This window comes from Hippoglossus stenolepis, chromosome 13 (genome assembly GCF_022539355.2).
Source record: "Hippoglossus stenolepis isolate QCI-W04-F060 chromosome 13, HSTE1.2, whole genome shotgun sequence".
NCBI lineage: Eukaryota > Metazoa > Chordata > Actinopteri > Pleuronectiformes > Pleuronectidae > Hippoglossus > Hippoglossus stenolepis.
The window spans coordinates 14,096,951-14,116,333 of NC_061495.1; the positions used below are offsets into that span (position 1 = coordinate 14,096,951).

The 19,383-nt window shown below is 40.9% G+C and overlaps 1 protein-coding gene across 5 annotated transcripts in view; it reads left to right on the top strand.

Annotated features, from left to right (window-relative positions):
• uggt2 (UDP-glucose glycoprotein glucosyltransferase 2) overlaps positions 1-19,383 on the top strand; it is a 36,835-nt gene that overhangs the window by 2,835 nt on the left and 14,617 nt on the right. For all 5 annotated transcript variants that reach the window (XR_004698127.2, XM_035174056.2, XM_035174059.2 and 2 more), the window contains exons 5-30: positions 635-747; positions 887-1,064; positions 1,712-1,808; positions 1,887-1,956; positions 2,094-2,194; positions 2,409-2,508; positions 2,962-3,022; positions 3,311-3,402; positions 3,579-3,729; positions 4,675-4,794; positions 5,074-5,159; positions 5,291-5,426; positions 5,990-6,121; positions 6,216-6,380; positions 6,979-7,102; positions 7,190-7,288; positions 8,151-8,245; positions 8,674-8,880; positions 11,745-11,876; positions 12,435-12,565; positions 14,222-14,317; positions 14,523-14,625; positions 15,384-15,463; positions 17,716-17,905; positions 18,023-18,181; positions 18,312-18,397. Coding sequence is in view for 4 of the 5 variants with exons in the window: in XM_035174056.2 (XP_035029947.1) it covers positions 635-747; positions 887-1,064; positions 1,712-1,808; positions 1,887-1,956; positions 2,094-2,194; positions 2,409-2,508; positions 2,962-3,022; positions 3,311-3,402; positions 3,579-3,729; positions 4,675-4,794; positions 5,074-5,159; positions 5,291-5,426; positions 5,990-6,121; positions 6,216-6,380; positions 6,979-7,102; positions 7,190-7,288; positions 8,151-8,245; positions 8,674-8,880; positions 11,745-11,876; positions 12,435-12,565; positions 14,222-14,317; positions 14,523-14,625; positions 15,384-15,463; positions 17,716-17,905; positions 18,023-18,181; positions 18,312-18,397 (3,104 nt within the window). In the remaining variant the exon portion in view is untranslated. The remainder of the gene's footprint in view (positions 1-634; positions 748-886; positions 1,065-1,711; positions 1,809-1,886; positions 1,957-2,093; positions 2,195-2,408; positions 2,509-2,961; positions 3,023-3,310; positions 3,403-3,578; positions 3,730-4,674; positions 4,795-5,073; positions 5,160-5,290; positions 5,427-5,989; positions 6,122-6,215; positions 6,381-6,978; positions 7,103-7,189; positions 7,289-8,150; positions 8,246-8,673; positions 8,881-11,744; positions 11,877-12,434; positions 12,566-14,221; positions 14,318-14,522; positions 14,626-15,383; positions 15,464-17,715; positions 17,906-18,022; positions 18,182-18,311; positions 18,398-19,383) is intronic.

The following is a 19,383-nucleotide window of genomic DNA, read 5'->3' on the forward strand; positions in this document are numbered from 1 at the left end:
TTGATATTACTGTTTAAGGTGTAATTTAAGAATGATTTAAGTACATGCTGAGAAACCTGTAAAAATGAATGTAAGCTTTTTATTTGACATGAGATTGTTCTTAGTTTGTTCTTGACTAAATTTGACTATTTAGTAGTTACATATAATTCCAGTGCTTCCTATGTCCACAACTTCTTAGTATTTTGATTGTGTAGGTTTCAGCAGTGATAAGGAGAAACTTCATCTTTATGACAGTGATGCACTGCGATGATGAATTTCCCTCATTTAAAAATGTGTTAAATATTTGAGTGAGTAATGGCCTTTTTGCGGGTGAAATTAAGTTTTGTGCCACACAATGTAAATCGGTGTGATGATTGCTGGAGAGTACTGGGAATAAATCAATCAGGCTTCAGATTTAACTGATTAACTTTGGCCCATGTTAAAGAGTGGGAGGGTGGCAGTGCTGGACTTTGTAATTAAAGACTTGCCATGATGCATTTGTCTTTTATGCAAACTGAATCGCATCTCTGTGGTCACATGCATTTTAATGTGTGTAGCCCTTTATGAGAACAAAACCACCAGGTCCTGGCAGCATGAGCATCATGTGTGTAGACAGTGTGTTAGAAAACATTTCTCTCCCTCCTGCCCTGAACAGATAGCCAGTGATGAACCGCCACCTGAGGCTTGTCCTGCCTTTGTCTCCATCCATGGACAACTTAGCTGCAGCACCAAGGACATCAAGAAGCTCCTGAAGGCAGCTGCAGGCAGGTAACATATACTGTCTTCCTTTTGTAGACGCCCTAACATTTAGTTTGCATAATGAACTTGTTATAAATCGTATTGCTTGATGCTTTCACTCACTGTAATTAACCTGTGGTGATGTTTTTCCATTTCTAAATGTTTTCAGGCCAAAGCCATTTTTGTACAAGAGTGATCACACATATCCCGGACTCAATAAAACAGATGTGCCAGTTGTGATCCTCTATGCTGAGATTGGAACCAAGAAGTTCACGTCTTTTCACAAGGCGCTCTCCGAGAAAGCCCAAGAGGGCACACTCATGTATGTGCTCCGGCATTTTGTAGCGGTGAGTAGCAATGGTATTACAGCCATTTTGAAGTGGTGTCCCAAAGATTACACTGACTGACGTTTTAGTGGATAAGCTATTTATTGATCTGACCCGATGAATATTTTTATCCCTCTGAGAAGTAAAGCCTAATATAACTTATATTTAAATTTAGACCTCCATGGTTTCATCTTTTTATAGAAGTGGGTTTGGAACCTCTGACCTCCAGGTCATATACGGCCCATCAGAAAGTTACCCTCTTTGACAGAGTTAGGGTGCCTGACCAGCCGCTTTTATGAAACCACATTCCAACAGATACAATGTTATGTTGGAAAGTTTCATGGTGAGCTAGCTTTGATGAAACTTGTAGGTTGAATTTATGTCAAAAATTTTAGACTCATTGTGATTCAAATGGTTATCATTGAAAAGTACATTTTTTCATGAGTTTTCATGAGTTTAGGCTTGTTAGCAATGGGTGCGGCTGAAACTGTTGAACCCACTAATTAGTGACCTATAATTTTGGCCATATAGTATATATAGATATTGGGCAAAAACGTCTCCTCTTGGGTGGATCTCAGTTGATAATTGTTTGTAATTGACGTCTGGTACATAAATAAACCTCTACTTTGTTTGCGTTTAATTCATCACTCTGCTTCTCACTGCTGCAGGATCCTAAACCTCAAAAGATGCTTTTATCAGGCTACAGTGTTGAGCTGGCTATCAAAAGCACAGAATACAAAGCTGTGGATGACACCAAAGTAAAAGGTCAGTAGTTGACTAATCGAACGTGTGCTGGACCTCACTGTGGCCAAAGAAATGAAACACACATCTTTTGCTTTATAGATCCAAAGACATCTTTAAATACAGAGGAGGAGGAAAATGATGTACAAGGATTCTTTTTTGGAAAATTAAAGTAAGTAGCTTAACCACAACATGCTAATTTCTTGTATTCCTGGTTTTGCTGCATTGCATCCTGTCCTGTGTGAGACTTTATTAAGAAAGGATTTGCCTTATAATTGAAATGTAATCTCTTCTTTTACCTCTTCTAAGAAAATCTCATCCAGAACTGCAGGAAGAACTCGTTGAGCTTCGCAAACATCTTCTGGAGAGCACCAATGACATGGCCCCTCTCAAAGTGTGGGAAATGCAAGGTATCAATTCTATATTTCATATATTCAGTGATTGTAAGAAAAACTGTTCATCAATATACATGGTTATTATATTATTACCCTATTGTGGCATCTCACTTAATATAGTTCCCTTTGTTGCCTCGTGTAGATTCATGTTGTGTAAACGTTATGTGAATTTGTGTGTGTGTGTGTGCACATATATGTACATTTGATTTTGTTTTCGTGATCTCTACAGATCTAAGTTTCCAAGCAGCTGACAGAATCATGTCTGTGCCAAAGTATGATGCTTTGAAGCTCCTGCGAGACCTCAGTCAGAATTTTCCAAGCAAAGCCAGGTAAGTAAATCCATCTTTTTTTCTCTCGATCTGCCTGAGTGGCTTACACATTCGGTGCTGTTTCAAAATTTAGTTTTTTTTAGCCCTACTCTGTGTTTAAATGTGTGAACCATCCACAGCAAATGCTGTTATTTAATTGCACAGGAAATATGCTCTTTAAAAACCCGTGTGTTTGAGCATTATTACTTTCCCTGTGACACCTATTACTTCCACAATAAATACTTCTATTGCACAGATCTAATCAGCCTTTTTTGAAGCTCGCTTATTTTGGCTCAGGCAGCTTGTAATAACACCAAAAAGCGCTGAGTAAGAGTTGTGTGTACACAGGGAATTGACTGCAAATGTACCATCTTGAAGCCCACAGGTTTTTGGAGATTAAAACTGGCATTTTACAGCCGGCTGGGGATATGGTAAAAGCTGATGGTGACTGGACATGTTTTACTGTTCCCACAGATCACTGACAAGAGTGGCCGTAAAGCAGGAAATGAGAAAAGAAATTGAGGAGAACCAAAAGGTACGATATCATAAGCAGCATTCCCACATGAAAGTGCTGGAGGTTTTCTTTGATAACATCCATTAACCGCTGCGCAAGTTTTGTATTAGAGAATGGGTTTCTAATCTATATCTGAAATAAATCCACTAACAACATCAAATGCAACATTTTATTCCGGCTTTTCTCTTATTCTCCACACTTTGTGTTTTATGCTTCCTGCTGCAGTCTCCGTGCAAATTCTTTCTTGTAGAGAGATCAGACATAAAAGGGCTTTGGCATTCGATTAACACTTTGAGTTTGTTCTTTCAGCATCTCAGTGAGACCGTTGGTGTTCACCCGGGAGATGGGGAGCTCTTCATCAATGGACTGCACATTGATCTGGACGTCCACAACCCTTTCAGGTAGAAACTCAGCAGGAGGGGCCAGCCGTCTGCTTCCCAGCCCCCCCCAAAAAACCTCAGACCTTCATCAGCTCAGTAATCCCTTTTATAGCAAGATCAGAGGTGGCTGCATTTCAAAGCCACTGCTGCACGGCTAATATTTGTTTAGGAAATAACCTGTGGTCTTAATTTTACAGCATTTTGGACATCCTCAGAGGAGAGGCCAGGGTCTTGGAGGGGCTTCATAACCTAGGCATAAAGGGAGAACATCAGGGCAAGCTTTTGAAGTTACCTGTGAATGCTGTGGATGACAACTACGCCTTAGATATCAGACATCCAGCCATAATGGTGAGTTATGTCCAGAATAATTATTCATCTGGCCCAGATCAATACTGAAGATGTTTTTTCTTCATTGTGTACTTGCACCAGGGTGTGAATTAGTGGATCGGTCATCAGGCTATTGCCACCGTCTCGATCCTACCAGAAACCCCAATTATTAACTTGGAAGTCAACCAATCAAATTAAAAACTAGCAAGTTTTCATTTTAGCCCCTCTGGCCATTTTAAAATTCATGTCATTTCAACTTTCATCCCTACCCTCCAGAGACGATGTACTACCTATAATATGTAAAATATAAGTGTCTGAGAGAGAGAGAGACAATGAAGGAGAGAGAAGACAGTGTATAATAGCTTTATAACAAGTGAAAATGTTAAATGTATACACATCAGCTTGCAATATATGTCTTTCCATAAAACTGTACAGTGATACAACATCATACTGGTGTCTACTGAGCAGGCTGGTTACTCTAGTTAAAATATATATGTCAGTTGATTCCATACACCTTCTACTTTCTTCCATCCATCATCTATACCGCCTATCCTTTGATGCTTGAGAGGTGTACACCCTGAACAGGCCTCCAGCATATCGCCTACACACAGAGACACACCATTCAATCTCACATTTCACACCTTGGGTCAATCTAGATGTCTCCAATCAACCTAAGGCTCCAGTCAAGCTGGGTTTTGAACTGGGAACATTCTTTCTCTGAGGCTAACTACTGCACCTACGGCTTTTTCAGACTTCCTACTCAACTGACCTCAGTTTCATCATGAACCAAATATATTTTTATTCTTCTCAGTGTTTCCCATACATTGATTTATTTGTGGCGGCCCACCACAATATCAACATGTACCACCACATATTGATTTTCTTCTTTTTTTTAACGTTGCAAATGGCCAAAATGTCATTTCATTGTAGAGCTCTTGAATAATATAATTTTCCTTTGCTTTCCAGTGGATAAATGACATAGAGAATGACCCAATGTACCGCAGCTGGCCAACCGGTATACAGGAACTGCTCAGAGCCACCTTTCCTGGCGTGATCCGGCAGATCCGACGCAATTTCTTCAACCTGGTGAGTTGACAGCAGGAGATATAGGAATTAAGGACAGTGCTCATTGTAGTGGAGTTGTTATGTTGAATCAGCTGAACACTTTGAAATTCTTTGGATACGTCTGACTCTATTAGATACCTTTTGTCAGGTTTTGGTCATTTACTATTATAACATCTCATACATGACATAAATGAGCATACAGAGTACATTTGGAATGCTTCAGATTGGTTTTGATTATCAAGATAGTCTGAGACGGGGTGTACTGTTCTGTCGTCTCTCTGATTATACCGTTGTTGTTAGGTGCTGTTCCTGGATCCCGTACAAGAAGAAAGTGTCGAACTGGTGAAACTAGCCGAGCTTTTCTACAAGCATAAGATCCCCCTGAGGTCGGTGCTGTTATTTCTCACACATCCACAGCTGTTTATGTGATCAACTCTTTGTATTTATATCTTTACCAGGTAGTGATTCTCATTTCACCTGCAAATTGAATACTTGTTTTTGTCCCCCTTTCTTATAGAATTGGATTTGTGTTTGTTGTCAACACCAAGGACGAGATTGATGGCTTCTCAGATGCAGGGGTTGGATTCTACCGACTGCTGAATTACATTGCAGACGAGTATGATTTATCCCAGGCTCTGATGTCCATGGTCTCAGTAAGTAAATCACATATATAAATCTGTTTTTTTAGCGAGCACTTATTGAAGAATAACGAAAGCTGTTTCCTCATTTTAACTCTTGAGAATCAGGTCCAGATATCGACCGGAGTTGCCCTTTCACACAGACAGGAGACTGTTTATGTGGAATACTTGTTTGGTTCTGGTGGGGGGGGGGGTCGCGGCCGTGGCTGGGTAGAGCATGTAGGGGGCAGGAAATTATGAAAAAGGCTGCTGCGTTGACCCTTCTTCTTTACTCTTGAATGCTTGAATTCTTCCGGTTACACACCAGTGACATGATGAAACTTCATCAACACAACATACAGCTCCTCCACTCAATGTCGTGATAAGATTAGCGTTCCAGAACTTGTTTTGAAAGCATGATGATGCTCACCCCACGTTCGCTCATATCTCTTTGTGCCTCAGAAGTCAGTTGTTTAATTGTACCCTGTGTTATCCTATTATTGGACTACATGAGTCAGTTGGATTTTTCTCCCGGGATCAGCTCTTGGAACAGAACTTATAAATGGTTAAATCTCATTCCACTGTCCAATTTCTTGCAGATGTACAACCAAGTAGATGTTGGGAAGTCGCTTTCTGTCGATACAATCTCTTCTTACATGAAGAGGAAATTTCCTAGCGCCAATGCTGAGAGGATTCTAGGTTTAGAATCTGAGTATGATTACAAAAGAAACGTAAGTTATTTAAATTGTTCATTCTTTTGTCTTTGTTTTCATTGGAATTGATGATTAGGACTTAATGTTTGATTCCATGTTTTGTTTGCTTCAGGAGGGGGCCCTCTTCTACAAACAGAGCGGCCTGGGTGCTCTACCTCTGGCTTTATTTAACGGAGTCCCTCTGAGCTCTGATGAGATGGACCCAGATGAGCTGGAGACTATCCTCCTGCAGCGCATAATGGACACGACCACCGCTTTCCAGAGAGCTGCCTTTATGGTACGACACACCTTTATGCTTAGGGAGACACTCATCTTCTCCCTTCCAGAGTTTGTTTTTGTACAATGAAGAACCATTTATATAATACACATGCATGAGTCTGGGTAAACAGACTTAAGAACTCTACCAGTTTATTTGTTCTTATAGCATGCACACAAGAAATATTTCACATACTAGCCGGGGGTTCCTGTTCAGTGGATTAGCAAGTAGTTACCATTGACACTCCTTGATAAATAAAGAAGCATATGCAGTATATTACATGGCTCTGTTCTGTGAAGTATCAAACGTAGATTTGGATGAAATTTGAATGATCACTGGTTCATTGCAGCAGCCGCGTATAGAATATAGGCTCAGCTGATACTGTGTGTAGTAATGTGGTAAATAATTAAAAGCATAATAAGTAATTGATCAATAGCCAACTTTTCTTTCTGCTAGATTTGCAAGATAGCAGGACAGTAAGCACTTAAATATCCCTCCACATTATTGTATTCATAGATACGGTTACAATGTTAACTGTTCAGTCACAAGATCCAATTCATCCTGGTGGATTGATGCTCTAAGCATTGTAACTCTATTCCTTTTTCTCCCTCGCCTACAGGGTCAGTTAACTGAGGGCTCAGATGTGGTGGACTATCTAATGGAGCAGGCCAATGTGGTTCCGAGGATGAACCCTCTCATTCTGAGCACCGACCGAAAGTACCTCGACTTCACTTCCACGCCAGGTGACCTGCACTACTCGTCGTACACCATCTACCACCATGTACTGTATGCCTTGCACGTTTTTTAACTTCTCCTCTCTTGCTTTGTAGTTGTGGACGATTGGGAGGACACAACTATGTTTTCATTCCTGGAAGGCAGAGACAAAACGGCTGTGGTGGCTCAGAGAATGAAGTACTTTAGAAATAACGGTAAGCTATTACCTGAAATTTCATGCCTTGCTTTTCCAATGAACACCATTACAGAGGAATGCTCACCGTGTCATTTCCAGTTACACGTGACTTGCAACAGTATAAATAACTTAGTTAAGCATTTGCATCTTGTCCTCTAAAGTGGAACAGCTATTGTACATTTGCTTGTTGAAATGAATAAAAAAAGGGAAATGAGGCCTGCATTGCTTTACTGATCTATTAAAGTGTGAAATTGACCTTTGTTAAGGCAGACAGGTTCTGCCTCCAATAAGATATTTACTGGGCCTGCTGTCGGGCGTTCAGCCATAAGAGCTGCATTTCACAGCTCAGGCCCAGAGTGTAGGTGTCTCATTGAGGCTGAGGTGGCTGATTGCCATCCCTCCTCTGTGGACTAGCTGGCCAGCAGCTATTCCGACTGTTTAAGAGAAGGTATTATAACAATGACTGGTGGCACAGCTCTCCTCTAATATCCTCATCCCTCTTCTGCCAGATGTCGCATCCTCTTTTACCTCTCACACTCAAACTGAACATTCACTGTAACGTCTGCGCCTCATTTTCCTTCCTACTTTCATCTGATTGTCAGTGTTATAACCAGGGTGAGGACTCTCTAAAATCTACATAAGAATTAAAGTTGACATTGGAGCTCAAAAATACATTTGCCCTCCACTCTTGTTGTGATTATATATTCAGTATTGAGTACACCTGTACTCCAGCTTCTTAATATCTAGGAAGCTTCAACCATCTGCAGGGTAGCAGCTTTTTTTAACCATAATCTTCCAGTCACTGGTTATAATAGGATGTTTAAATTGAAAGCAGTGTGATATGTACTCTATGTAATTGATTTTTTGCTCTTCTGTCTTAGATGAGGATGGGATGAGCACTGTGACCATGTGGATAGCCGGAGATTTTGAGACGGTCTCAGGAAGAAAGCTGTTACTCAATGCTCTGAAACATGTGGTGAGTATTGTCACCACTTCTCCCCATTCTGTCCTCTCATGACTTAGCTTGTGTAATCTTGTAATTATATAACAAGCCATACAAATTTAGAAGGATTGGTAAAGTTACCCTAAAAATTATATTTATTTCCTCCTCTGTGCTTTCTCAGAAATCATCCATACAGATATCTTTAAAATTGAATATTCTCTGTAAATACAGATTACTTTGTTGTAACACAGAAAGCAAATATTTTCTGCTTTTGATGGAGGACAAAATATATTTTCTGGTATATTAAGTGAAATTCAAGAAACTATAACTGTAAAGCACTCTACACTCCTTCCTCTCTGCCTCAGTCAAACCTGCATTTTCTGGAAATATGAGAATGTGTGATATTTGTCTGTGAATTATATCACTGCTGTTTGTGTGTGTGTGTGTGCATGTGCAAGCAGAAGGCCAGCCGTGGAGTGCGAGTGGGGGTGATAGATAACCCCAGCGGAAAGCCCACTGAAGATAACACTGTGCTGTACAGGGCTATCTGGGCCTCCTTCCTCACCCAGAAGAATAAGGCTACAGTCGAGTTTGTGCAAAAGCTCCTGAAAGAGGAAAGCAGCCGGCTCCTCCAGCAGGGGAGCAAGATGAAGGACTTACTGATGCAGGTAAAGAAGGGATTAAGAAATGCTGTTCTGTATTTTTTTTTTTTGGTCACGTCAGATTCCAAACATTTCATTTGCATTTCTTTTATGTTTCAATAACAAATGGGACCCTTTTATATCTCTTGCCATCACCTGAAGGTACTGTAGAACTGAGATTCAGGAACAGCATGGCAATTATTTGCTGAAGATATTTTTATATGATATTTACATGAAGTAAATTTGTACATGTGCAGAATATCTCCTGTCTGCTGAAGTGTGTCTAGATTGGCAGTAAACATATAAATCTTGTGATGCCGTTAGTCGATACTTATTAATTAAAATGTATTATCTGCTGAATGCATTTGAGCTGATGTGGCAAAAATCATATTTCTTGCTTCCTTTTGACATGACAAGAATTTGTCAGAAGATCCATGCCCATCCAAGTAAACTAGGAAGCATAGAATCAATGCAAGAATAGTGTTCGTGTGATAATATATCAAAATATATCAATATATATCACAAAATATATCAAATCAGCAAGTGAGACACCATCAAAAAAATACACAATGCATATGTTGTGGAGCTTACATGTCTCAGTGAAAGTAAAGCATAATAATAAATAATCAAGATAAAAAGAAATCATGGAATTTAAATCCTAAATTTTGTCTAAATTCAGTCAGTTAATTCAGCAGCCCACCACCGTCATCAGGTTGTTTTCGTTTCTACATTAGAAATTACATATTATTTGGAAAGTTCATCCTAACACTGTAGCAGAAGTTCCCAGAAATGTGTTGCACTTGTAGTTTGCTTTGCTTTCGCCATCCGTCCAGTCTATACTGAACCAGCTCTGTGGGATTTAAGTCTGGAGACTGTGCTGCTCCTCTATCATGTGAAGCCACCGTCTGGTTCTTCTCTTCTAACGGTTTGGATCGTTATCTTGCTGTAGGATGAACCCCTGACCAACCAGTCTGTCTTCCTTTCGTTACTTTTTCTCACCTTAGGTTTTTCCTTGCCATTCTGATAGTTATATACAGTACTACTTCCTGCAGTGCAGTGTTGTCCTAATAATGCATCAGAGAGTGTAATGACACAGTTTGTTCCATTACTGCCTGAAGACACACAGAGGCTTTGAAAGTAATTAACAAAAGTTGGGACAACTTAAGGAATTGTTTGCATTAACTTTTATTTAAATCCATTGTTGCAGGAAAGAAACCAATTAAGTTAACCAATTCAATAATTGTCTTATAAAATTAACATGATTTTGTTTATTAACTTTGTACCATTTAAGGTCATTCACTGGACTCTTTTTACTCTCGTCTGATTACATTTTTATAAAAATTGGGAGTAAAAAGAAGGCGTTCCAAAACTCTGAATCAGTAGTGTATGAAGTCCCTGACAAATAAAGTACTTCATCTTTTTTATGCATAATCTTATAAATTGAAAACTGCCATTAAACAGTCTGACTGATTGATTTGCAACACTTCATGCGATAGACTAATACAAGTAGAGATACTAAAGAAATACCTGCATGAATATAAATAGTGTAGCTAAAGCTCCCAGAGCTGATAGATTTATATTGTCTCGTGGTATTGTGTCATATATTCCATACCCTGAAAGTTACACAAGTCTACAGTGGGAGAGTTAGTGCTTAGAAAAGAAGGTAAATCGTTTTTTGACTGATTATTTGATTTTAGCTTGGTCGTCTTGATTGAAAGGTGTCTCTTTGAGAAAGGGATAATGAGCACGATGGTAAAAAGTAGGAAAATGAAGGTTGTCTATAACCACTTGCAGAGATTTGTCTGCCCCTGCTTTCTTGATTTAAGTGCACAGTCGGGGAAAATGGTGATTGATGAGCCCAACTTCTCGTTCCTCTCATGCACGATGCTCCACACTCTGTGGATACCAAGGCAAGCGGTCTACTCACTTAAGGTTCCACATGATCTGTCACAGGGACCAACACAAAGCAGGCTCCACACTGAATCTTTAAGTTAAAAAGCACTGGGGGAAATCTGGTCTCTAGGACCTGATGAATAGTTCCCGCACACTATTTGTGATTGTGTGAGCGACGTGTGTTCAGCCAAGCCTGACTATCACTGTGCTGCTGTAAGCAGTCTACAGCCGCTCGTGTTCTCTGCGCTGTAGCGTGCAGAATCCACCCACGCAGCGTTGCACATAAGAAAACAAATTCACAGGCACTAATCAGCTGACGGGAGAGCTTGTTTCTCCCCCGTCAGGATAAGTCATATAGCACAGGTTACATATGGGACCATCCATAACAAACCGGCCTGCAGGTATACCAGCCTTAACAATGAGGAGACAATGGGTTGGAAATAGCAGTGGAACGAGAGGAAGGATGTGGCTGTGTGAGTTGAGACCCAGAGTCGAGGGATAGGAGTTTATTATTGGCTGCCAGACAGACTTGCTGACTGGATTGTGCTGACATTATTGGTATTTCACCTGTTCTCCCGAGGAGTGAAATGTTAGAGAAACTAATAACTTGACTCCGCAAACCTCCAAACTCCCACCCCCTAATTTGTTATAGACAAAAATGGCAGAGGCTTAATTAAGAGTTTGTTGTATTAATTACAAATTGATTAATCTCATTTTCACACATGTGCATTTCTGACAGCTTGCTCCTCCGGAGCTGCAGTGATTACACTGATGAAAGGCATCGATGATATTGTGAATAATTGTTTTTGCCTCATACATCATTCCTCATGCCAATACATCACTCAGATTTTGTTTTGGACAGACTGTAAAAGCAGAAAGGTCCTTGAGCTAGTCTACTGGATCATTCAGTACATCAGAATTTTTTTGGGGAATGTTTGTGTTAACAGAGCAATCAATGTATCTAACACCCTGAACAAACTTTTGTTTTTCTGCTATAGGGCATGGACGCAGATGCCTTCGAGAAAAAGTTCAACACACTGGAAGTGGATTTCATCCTCAGTCAGCAGCTGTTCTGTAGAGAGGTCATGAAACTGAGGCCTGGAGAGCGTGCAGTGATCAGCAACGGCAGGGTCAGTGGACTTCACCTGTGTTAGAAGAGACTAATTTATATAGTAAGCGAGACAAATAATCGGTCAAATGTTGTTGTTATTGTTTGCTACAGAGAAGCAGGATCCTTTAAGATGCTGCACTTTGGAAGTTTTTCCCTCCAGTGACTTCAGAGCGCTTCCTTAGTACTGTCAAATCAGCATGATGTCTGTTTCTTAAAGGTCACAGGTGGCACCAACAGCACCACGCGTGTTTGTTTGTTTGAGTGTCTCTGTATCTGCTGACTGTAGGTGTGCACTGTCTCAGCAGCAGCAGCAGCAGCAGCGATGCTGACAGTAATGGATGAAGAGGCCAGCCTCTGAGATGGCAGTAACAATTAATATCATTTTACATTCCTCTGCTGCAGTGGCAGTGCCCTACTCCAAAAATAGAAAGGAGGCAAACACATCACTTTAAGTGGATAAAACACTATGTTACGATCACATTATATTTAACACCCCCCCGGGTGAGTAGTAAATAATACATGCTGGGATATGAATTGGAAAAGTTTTGTTCTGACCGACTTATTTTCTCCATGTTAGATCCTTGGCCCGTTTGAGGAGCAGGAGGAATTCACTGTGGAAGATTTCCAATTGCTGGAGAAGATTACACTGAGTGGTTCTGCAGAGAAAGTCAAAGCCAAAGTTAAACAGATGCAGATGAAGCCAAAGCAGTAAGTTTGGGTTTAGTTTCAAACTCGTTATTTGACACAAAAAGTTATTTTTTGACATATTTGTGTCCTTATAATCTATTTCTCTATTATTACATTTGATTGAAAGGATCTAAAAACAAGGAGTCCTCTTACTTACAGTGGTTTTAGAAAGTATTCACACTCCCTCACTGTCTCCACACTTCACTTCATTGTAAATTTAATTTAATTTAATTTGTAAATTGATCTAATTGCCATTTTCCCCGTCAGTCTACTCTGAATAATTCCTACAACAAAGTGAAAAATACACTTTTAGAAGGTTTTGCATATTTGTTAATATTGAAAAAGTATATTCTCATTTATAAAAGTATTTCGACTCTTTGCTGTGACACTTCAAATTATGATCTTTCATTTTCTTTGAGATGTGTCAAAGATCACACATAGTTTAAAAAAGACAGAATAGTGTATACAAGGTCCCACACTGCATGTCAAAACAAAAACCCAGCCATGAAGTTCAGAGGAACTCTGTAGACCTCTGATACAATTGTTGTGAGGCACAGGTCAGGGCGAGGGTGTAAAACCATCTCTGAAGTTCTGAGTGTTTCCAGTAGCTCAGTGACCTCAATAATTGTCAAATAAAAAGAAGTTTTGAAGAATTAGTCGTGTGGCCAAACTGAGCAAAAGGGCAAGAAGGGCCTTGGTGAGGGAGGTGACATGAAAACCCAACAATCCCTTTAACTTAGCTTCAGAAGTCCACTGCAAATATCAGAGAACCTGCCAAAGAAACAAAACTAGTTTGTTGAGACAGAAATGGAACTCTTTGGATGTCTGGCGAAAACCAGGCATGGCTTGTTAAGTGGCTAAATGCATCTCTATGGAGAAGCATGGCGATGGTAGCATCATACTATGGGGGGGCTTCTTTGCGATACAGGGGAGAGTTGGGAGAATGAATGAAGCCAAGTACTTCAAAGTACTGAGAGTTCCTTGAAGAAAAACCTGCCCCAGAGAGCACTCAACGTCAGACTGACACGCCGGGTCACCTTTCAGTTCAGCAATAGCCCCAAGCAAACAACACTGGAGTGGCTTCGGGACAAGTCTCTGACTGTCCTTGAGTGACCCAACCAGGAGAGACCTAAGTATGGCAGCTCACAGATGCTTTCCATCCAATCTGACAGATGTTGAGATGATATGTCAGGAAGAATGAGATAAACTGCTCAAATTCAGGTGTTTCAAACCTTCTCGAGGGTTTACCCAAGAAGACTTAAAGCTTTAAGTGCTGCCAAAGAGACTTCTCCCAAAGAGTGCTGATTGAAAGGTGTGAATACTTCAATAAACTCCAGATTTCGGTCTTTGGCTTCTAAAGAATGTCATAAAAATATATTGTAACACCTTTTTATTGAAGGTAGATAGGGCAAAAACTTTAGTTTCATCTATTTAAAATTAAATCTACAATACAAAATGTGGGAAAAGTGAGTGTGTCTGAATACTTATTATTTAAAAACCAGTCATTCTGAAATTAAGACGGTATGATTTCCTCTGTTTGAAGTTAGGCTTCACTGATTTATGAAGCTACCTTGTTAACAGCTTGACATCACAGTACATGAGCTGTGTTTGACATCTCTGCTAACACGTACCATTAATAAATGATGGAGTGACCCTGCTACACCTCTTTTCCCTCAGCGCCAGCGACTTAGTCATGAAAGTTGATGCCCTCCTAAGTGCAGCCCCGAAAGGAGAGGTCAGGAGGGATGTTCACTTTATCAAAGACAGCCACAGGTGGGCAATGTTTTCTTTTCTCCTGTTTACTGTCCTGTCGGCTCTGCAGTTTCATTCTCTTTTGTTATATTACATCTGAAAATCGCCACACCATCGTTTCAAGCAGCCCAGAAAGGCAAATCTTTGGATTTTCAGTTCTGCTGAATAAGTGTTGTATAACCTTTGTTGCTGAATTCACTTTGATGTGCTTTTTCCTCCTCCTCAGTATTCTCCGTCTCTCACCGCGGGAAAACGAGGTGTTCTACGATGTGGTGGCCATCGTTGACCCCCTCACTAGAGTGGCACAGAAGATGTCCTCTCTGCTGATGGTAAGCTGCATTCTTCTCCCTTTGCTTCTCCTCTTTTCTGCATCGATTCCTAACAAAGCAAGGATTCCCTAAAATAACTACAAGTGAGAACACAGGAGCAAAAAGTTCAGATTTGTTTATAATCATCAAAAGTTCCATTGTTGTATTCCTCTATGCACTTTATTTCCCTTTGTTGAAGGTATGGCTTTGTGTGCTAAAACAAGTCTGCTTATATTTCATTTGACCTGATGAGGTTATTTTGAAGCTTTTTTCTTTAGTGGCTTAGTTTCACTGAATCCCACTTGCTGTCTGCAGCTGTCTTGCTGGAGGCTTGCTGTGCTGGAGAATTCGACTTGGGGAGGATATAAAAATATGACTCACCATGTCTTTACAGAGCAGCCAGCGAGACTGCCACCTTCAGTAGCCGTTGTTTGCAGTGTGCGCTTTTCAGAAGTCTACTGCTGCATACAGTAGAAAGTATGATGCCGGCATATCAACATCATAGCTGGTCGTGAGGGAGGCAGCTCACTGTGCCTGTATCCACTTGCTCATTATTTTTTTGACTGCTGTTATATCATAAAAGTTTGTTACGTTAGAATGTCTGTGTTCAGTTATTTGAGAACCCTGTTAAACTGAGTATAATAAGAATAATGTGCAGTGAAACTACAAGGTACCTGCCTTCCCTTTGTGTGTGTCCTGTGCTCGTTTCTCATCTGTTGGTCTATTATCTGCTTTTCTCCTGATTTCTGGCCGGGTCTCGTCTTCTGTCCCTCCTGCAGGTGCTCAGTCAAGTGGTCAATGTGAGACTGCAGGTGTTTATGAATTGCAGGGCCAAGTTGTCCGAGATGCCCCTCAAGAGGTAAGCTCGAGCTCCAACAGTAATTAAATGTTCCTGTTTGGCTTGTTTGTGTATCCTCTGTCCGCTGCAGACTTAGCATCTCTGCCTCGCTCCTTCCCTTTGTTAAATTATACTGCACAGATGCAATCTGCTTAATAACACCACCTTATTGCTTTGGGCCTCCCCTCGCATCTCTTGTAAATTGCTTACAGCTTGCACCTTTGCAGCTCAAGTCATGCAGTAAAAACAACCAAATAAAAATAAAAAAAAAACCACCAACAACAAATAAAAGGTTAAAATTGTCCATTATAAACACACCACTTCCCAAATGTTAGTCATTATGTAATTTGAGGTGTTTTCTCTTTTAATTTGTCCCACAACGGGTTGAGTCATGTGTAGTGCAAGTAAACTGAAAAAGCTCAAATGTTATTGTCTCTGCATGAAATGGCAGGAAATGTCATGGACGTTTGTGCTCACCTTGAATGAACTATATACATCATAACCTTTACTAACCTCTGTTAGAGATCAGCTGGAAATAAACCTCCCCCCTACAAATGACTCACATGCACCACCCACCCACCCTCCCATCACTCTTCCCGTCCCCCTGAGTGATAATTGCATATAATTAACGCAGATGGCTATATTATATTTTCACATGAGAGATAACTAAGCTGGAAGTCTGCAATCAAGCTGCTACTAGTAGCCAGTCCAGTATATCACAGTGCAGACATGTCTCTGTTATTTGCCTTTGTTAATCAAATGTCTTGTGTTGCTGGTCGATTTCCTAAAGCCCCTTACTCCTCTTCAGCCATTGACAACTTGAGAACCTGAGGATAATACAGGAGATAGACAGAAATGCTAACACTTTGTCAGCCCTATGAAATTTCTGTTTGAGGAAATTAAAAGGCCCAAAAGTCTGCTTTAATTAAATCAAGCTGCACTCAATTCCTCACACTCTTAGATATGAGTTCTCTAAATGTGCCTACTTCTTTTCTTCAAGATCCATGAATTATTCCCTTGGAAATGGGGAATCTCTCTATGTTAAAGAAAGTGGAAAAAATATGGCCCAGAATTTAATGGGCTCTTGACTGACCTATTCTGCATCCTTCCACTAAGGTTCATAGTAATCCGTCCAGTTGTTTTTGTGTATTCTTGCTAACAAACAAACATACAAATCAACCTACAAACAAACAGATACGGGTGAAAACATAACCTCATTGGCGGAGTTCAACATTTTAACTAAAATCTAAGGCAATGGAGCTTTATTCCGTTTTTTGGCTTTCATCATTAGAATCCTGAGAATAACGATGTCTAGTTTAAAACGGCAGACGAGTTTTGCAATGACAAAGCTCGTCTGCTTCATGTCCCTTTTTAGAGTCATATTTTAACCTTGGTAATCTTATAGCCCACCCTTAGCGATACGGCTGTCAGCGGGTGCACATGAATCCTGTTCTGAGTCAGTGGGTTCATTTTGTTAACTGTTATACGTCTCATAGTGGAAGTGAGGCCGCAGGGCTGCTCATCTCCTTGCTCTCACTTTTCTTCTCGCGGTGAATTGTATTTCTCCACCTTAACTACACCCTTCCCCTCACCGCTTTCCTGTGCGATGGTAGCAGCTCCTTCACCCCACGGTTCATCAGACACTATTTAAGTGCCCTGCTCTGGTCCTCAGGAACACGGCTGCTGTGGTGGGAATTAAGTTTTGAGAAATGTCCCTGTGAATAGAGAATGTGTTGACGCACATTTGAGGGTCAGAAGGCATTCTAAATAAAACTGATTAGCATTGGTAATGTTTATCATTTTCCATGTTATCTGCACTCATTATGACTCCTCCGTGTCAGAGGGCGCGCTGAGTAAAAGCGATTAGCATAAACATTAGCCCAAAGCTGGCCTCCGTGAAAACTCCAGGTAATAAAGTGGAAAGAGAACAATTCTGTTGCACATATCTCTGCTACTGGCTGAGCAGGAACACTGGCAGTAATAGTATTAGATCCCTCACTTTGAAGAGATTGTATATACCCAACTGTCACAATAGAGCACATCTCTCCTGTCCTAGAAAGGAGAGTGTTGCACAACATGTCATCATTTTAGTGCTTGCTGAGGAGCACAGAGCATCTGTTTGATGGAATTGTTGTTTCGAACCGGTGACAAAACGTCCTGCAACATACCCGCCATGTTCAGGCTCACTACGCTGTTGTTGGATATTGTGTCAATTTGCAGTTAATTGTAAAGCACCTAAACTTTTGATCATTTCTTTTTATGTATCTTTGCAGCTTTTACCGCTTTGTCTTGGAGTCTGATGTGGCTTTCTTGGCCAATGACACAGTGTCACCAGGACCAGTTGCCCGCTTCCTGGAGCTCCCAGAATCTCCCCTCCTCACCCTCAATATGATCACACCAGAGAGCTGGATGGTGCAGGCAGTGCGCAGCCCCCATGACTTGGATAACATCCACCTGCAGGAGGTATCCCACACCATAGTCGCTTCTCCCCAGCAATCTTATCCATCCCACCCTCTTGGTAGGGTTGAGATATTCCCATGAATAACTGCCCCATGATTTGTCATCTCTTCTTTGCTCCAGGTTAATGGGATAGTGACGGCAGAGTATGAACTTGAGCACCTTCTGCTGGAGGGCCACTGCTTTGACCTGTCAACTGGCCAGCCTCCCCGTGGACTCCAGTTTACCCTCGGCACGAGTCGGGACCCGCTCATGTATGACACCATTGTCATGGCTAACCTGGTCAGCAGTCTTTCTCTTCAATACTAGAGTTACCAAGACAGTTTTCTTGCACTGTAGATATCATAGTAGTCAATTGACTTGTATTCTTACCATTGATACTTGAGACTCTCCCTTTTTTTAACCACAACAGGGATATTTCCAGCTGAAAGCCAATCCCGGTGCCTGGATCCTAAAATTACGTAAAGGGAGATCAGAGGATATCTATCAGGTCCTCACGTGAGTATTAACCAGTACATATAGACTTTTCTTTAATGCCAGTGTAGTCTATCCTATCCTGTCCTTCCCTAACCTTCCCTGCCCTGTCATGTCCTACTTTGTTCTATTCCATCCCACCCCATCCTGTCATATCATATCCTATCCTATATTCTATCCCATCCCATTCCCTGCTGATATTGGGGTAAAAGTTAGATAATGATGCTAATTAGAAGACTTCATCAGTAGCTCAGCATCAAGGTTGTTCACAGCCACCTCTCTATTTCCTACTGGTATCTGTGAAAATCATCACTATGGTAACATGGAGAGCTGCTGACACTAGCAGCTCAAGGTTTTGATGAATGCAGGGAGTTCTGCTCAGCGCAGAGGGGAGAGAGACAGGTAGGAGGAAAGGGATGCTATTATAGAGAAGACAGAGTGTTGGGATGATTCAGCTGGTCACCTTCCATTCCATCCACCTCAGACTGCAGAATACCAGCAGCAGCAGCATGTGTTTTAGTTAGGATGGCGTATGTGTCAAAGGCTGCGTGTACTAGACAGAGTGAGTTGGTGTTGTTTAATTTCCCTGGATGAATAGAAACAGTGTTGTGCTTTGGTTGGTTTGATACATTTTCTTAAAAAATGCAATATCTGTTTTTGTGTTTTGGCATTTTACCTTTATTTGGCAGTCAGTACAGAGACAGACAGGAAACAATTAGAAAGAAAGGGGTAATGACATGCAACAGTTTTACTGTGGTTACAATGTACTCTGACACGTTCTGCTTGGCACAAGTCAAATTCCTATTTTTCAATGGAACTTTTCCCTGTATATTCCCAATAATTTCTATGTGACATAACAGAGAACAATATCCCTCACATTCAATTTGCAATAATCCCAACCATGTACGTGAGTCTGCACAGGCAGCTGTAGTGCACCATACTAGATGTCCCTACAATCACAGATATTGTCCTCTCTAGCTATCCATAAGATTTAGGACACATACAGCCCT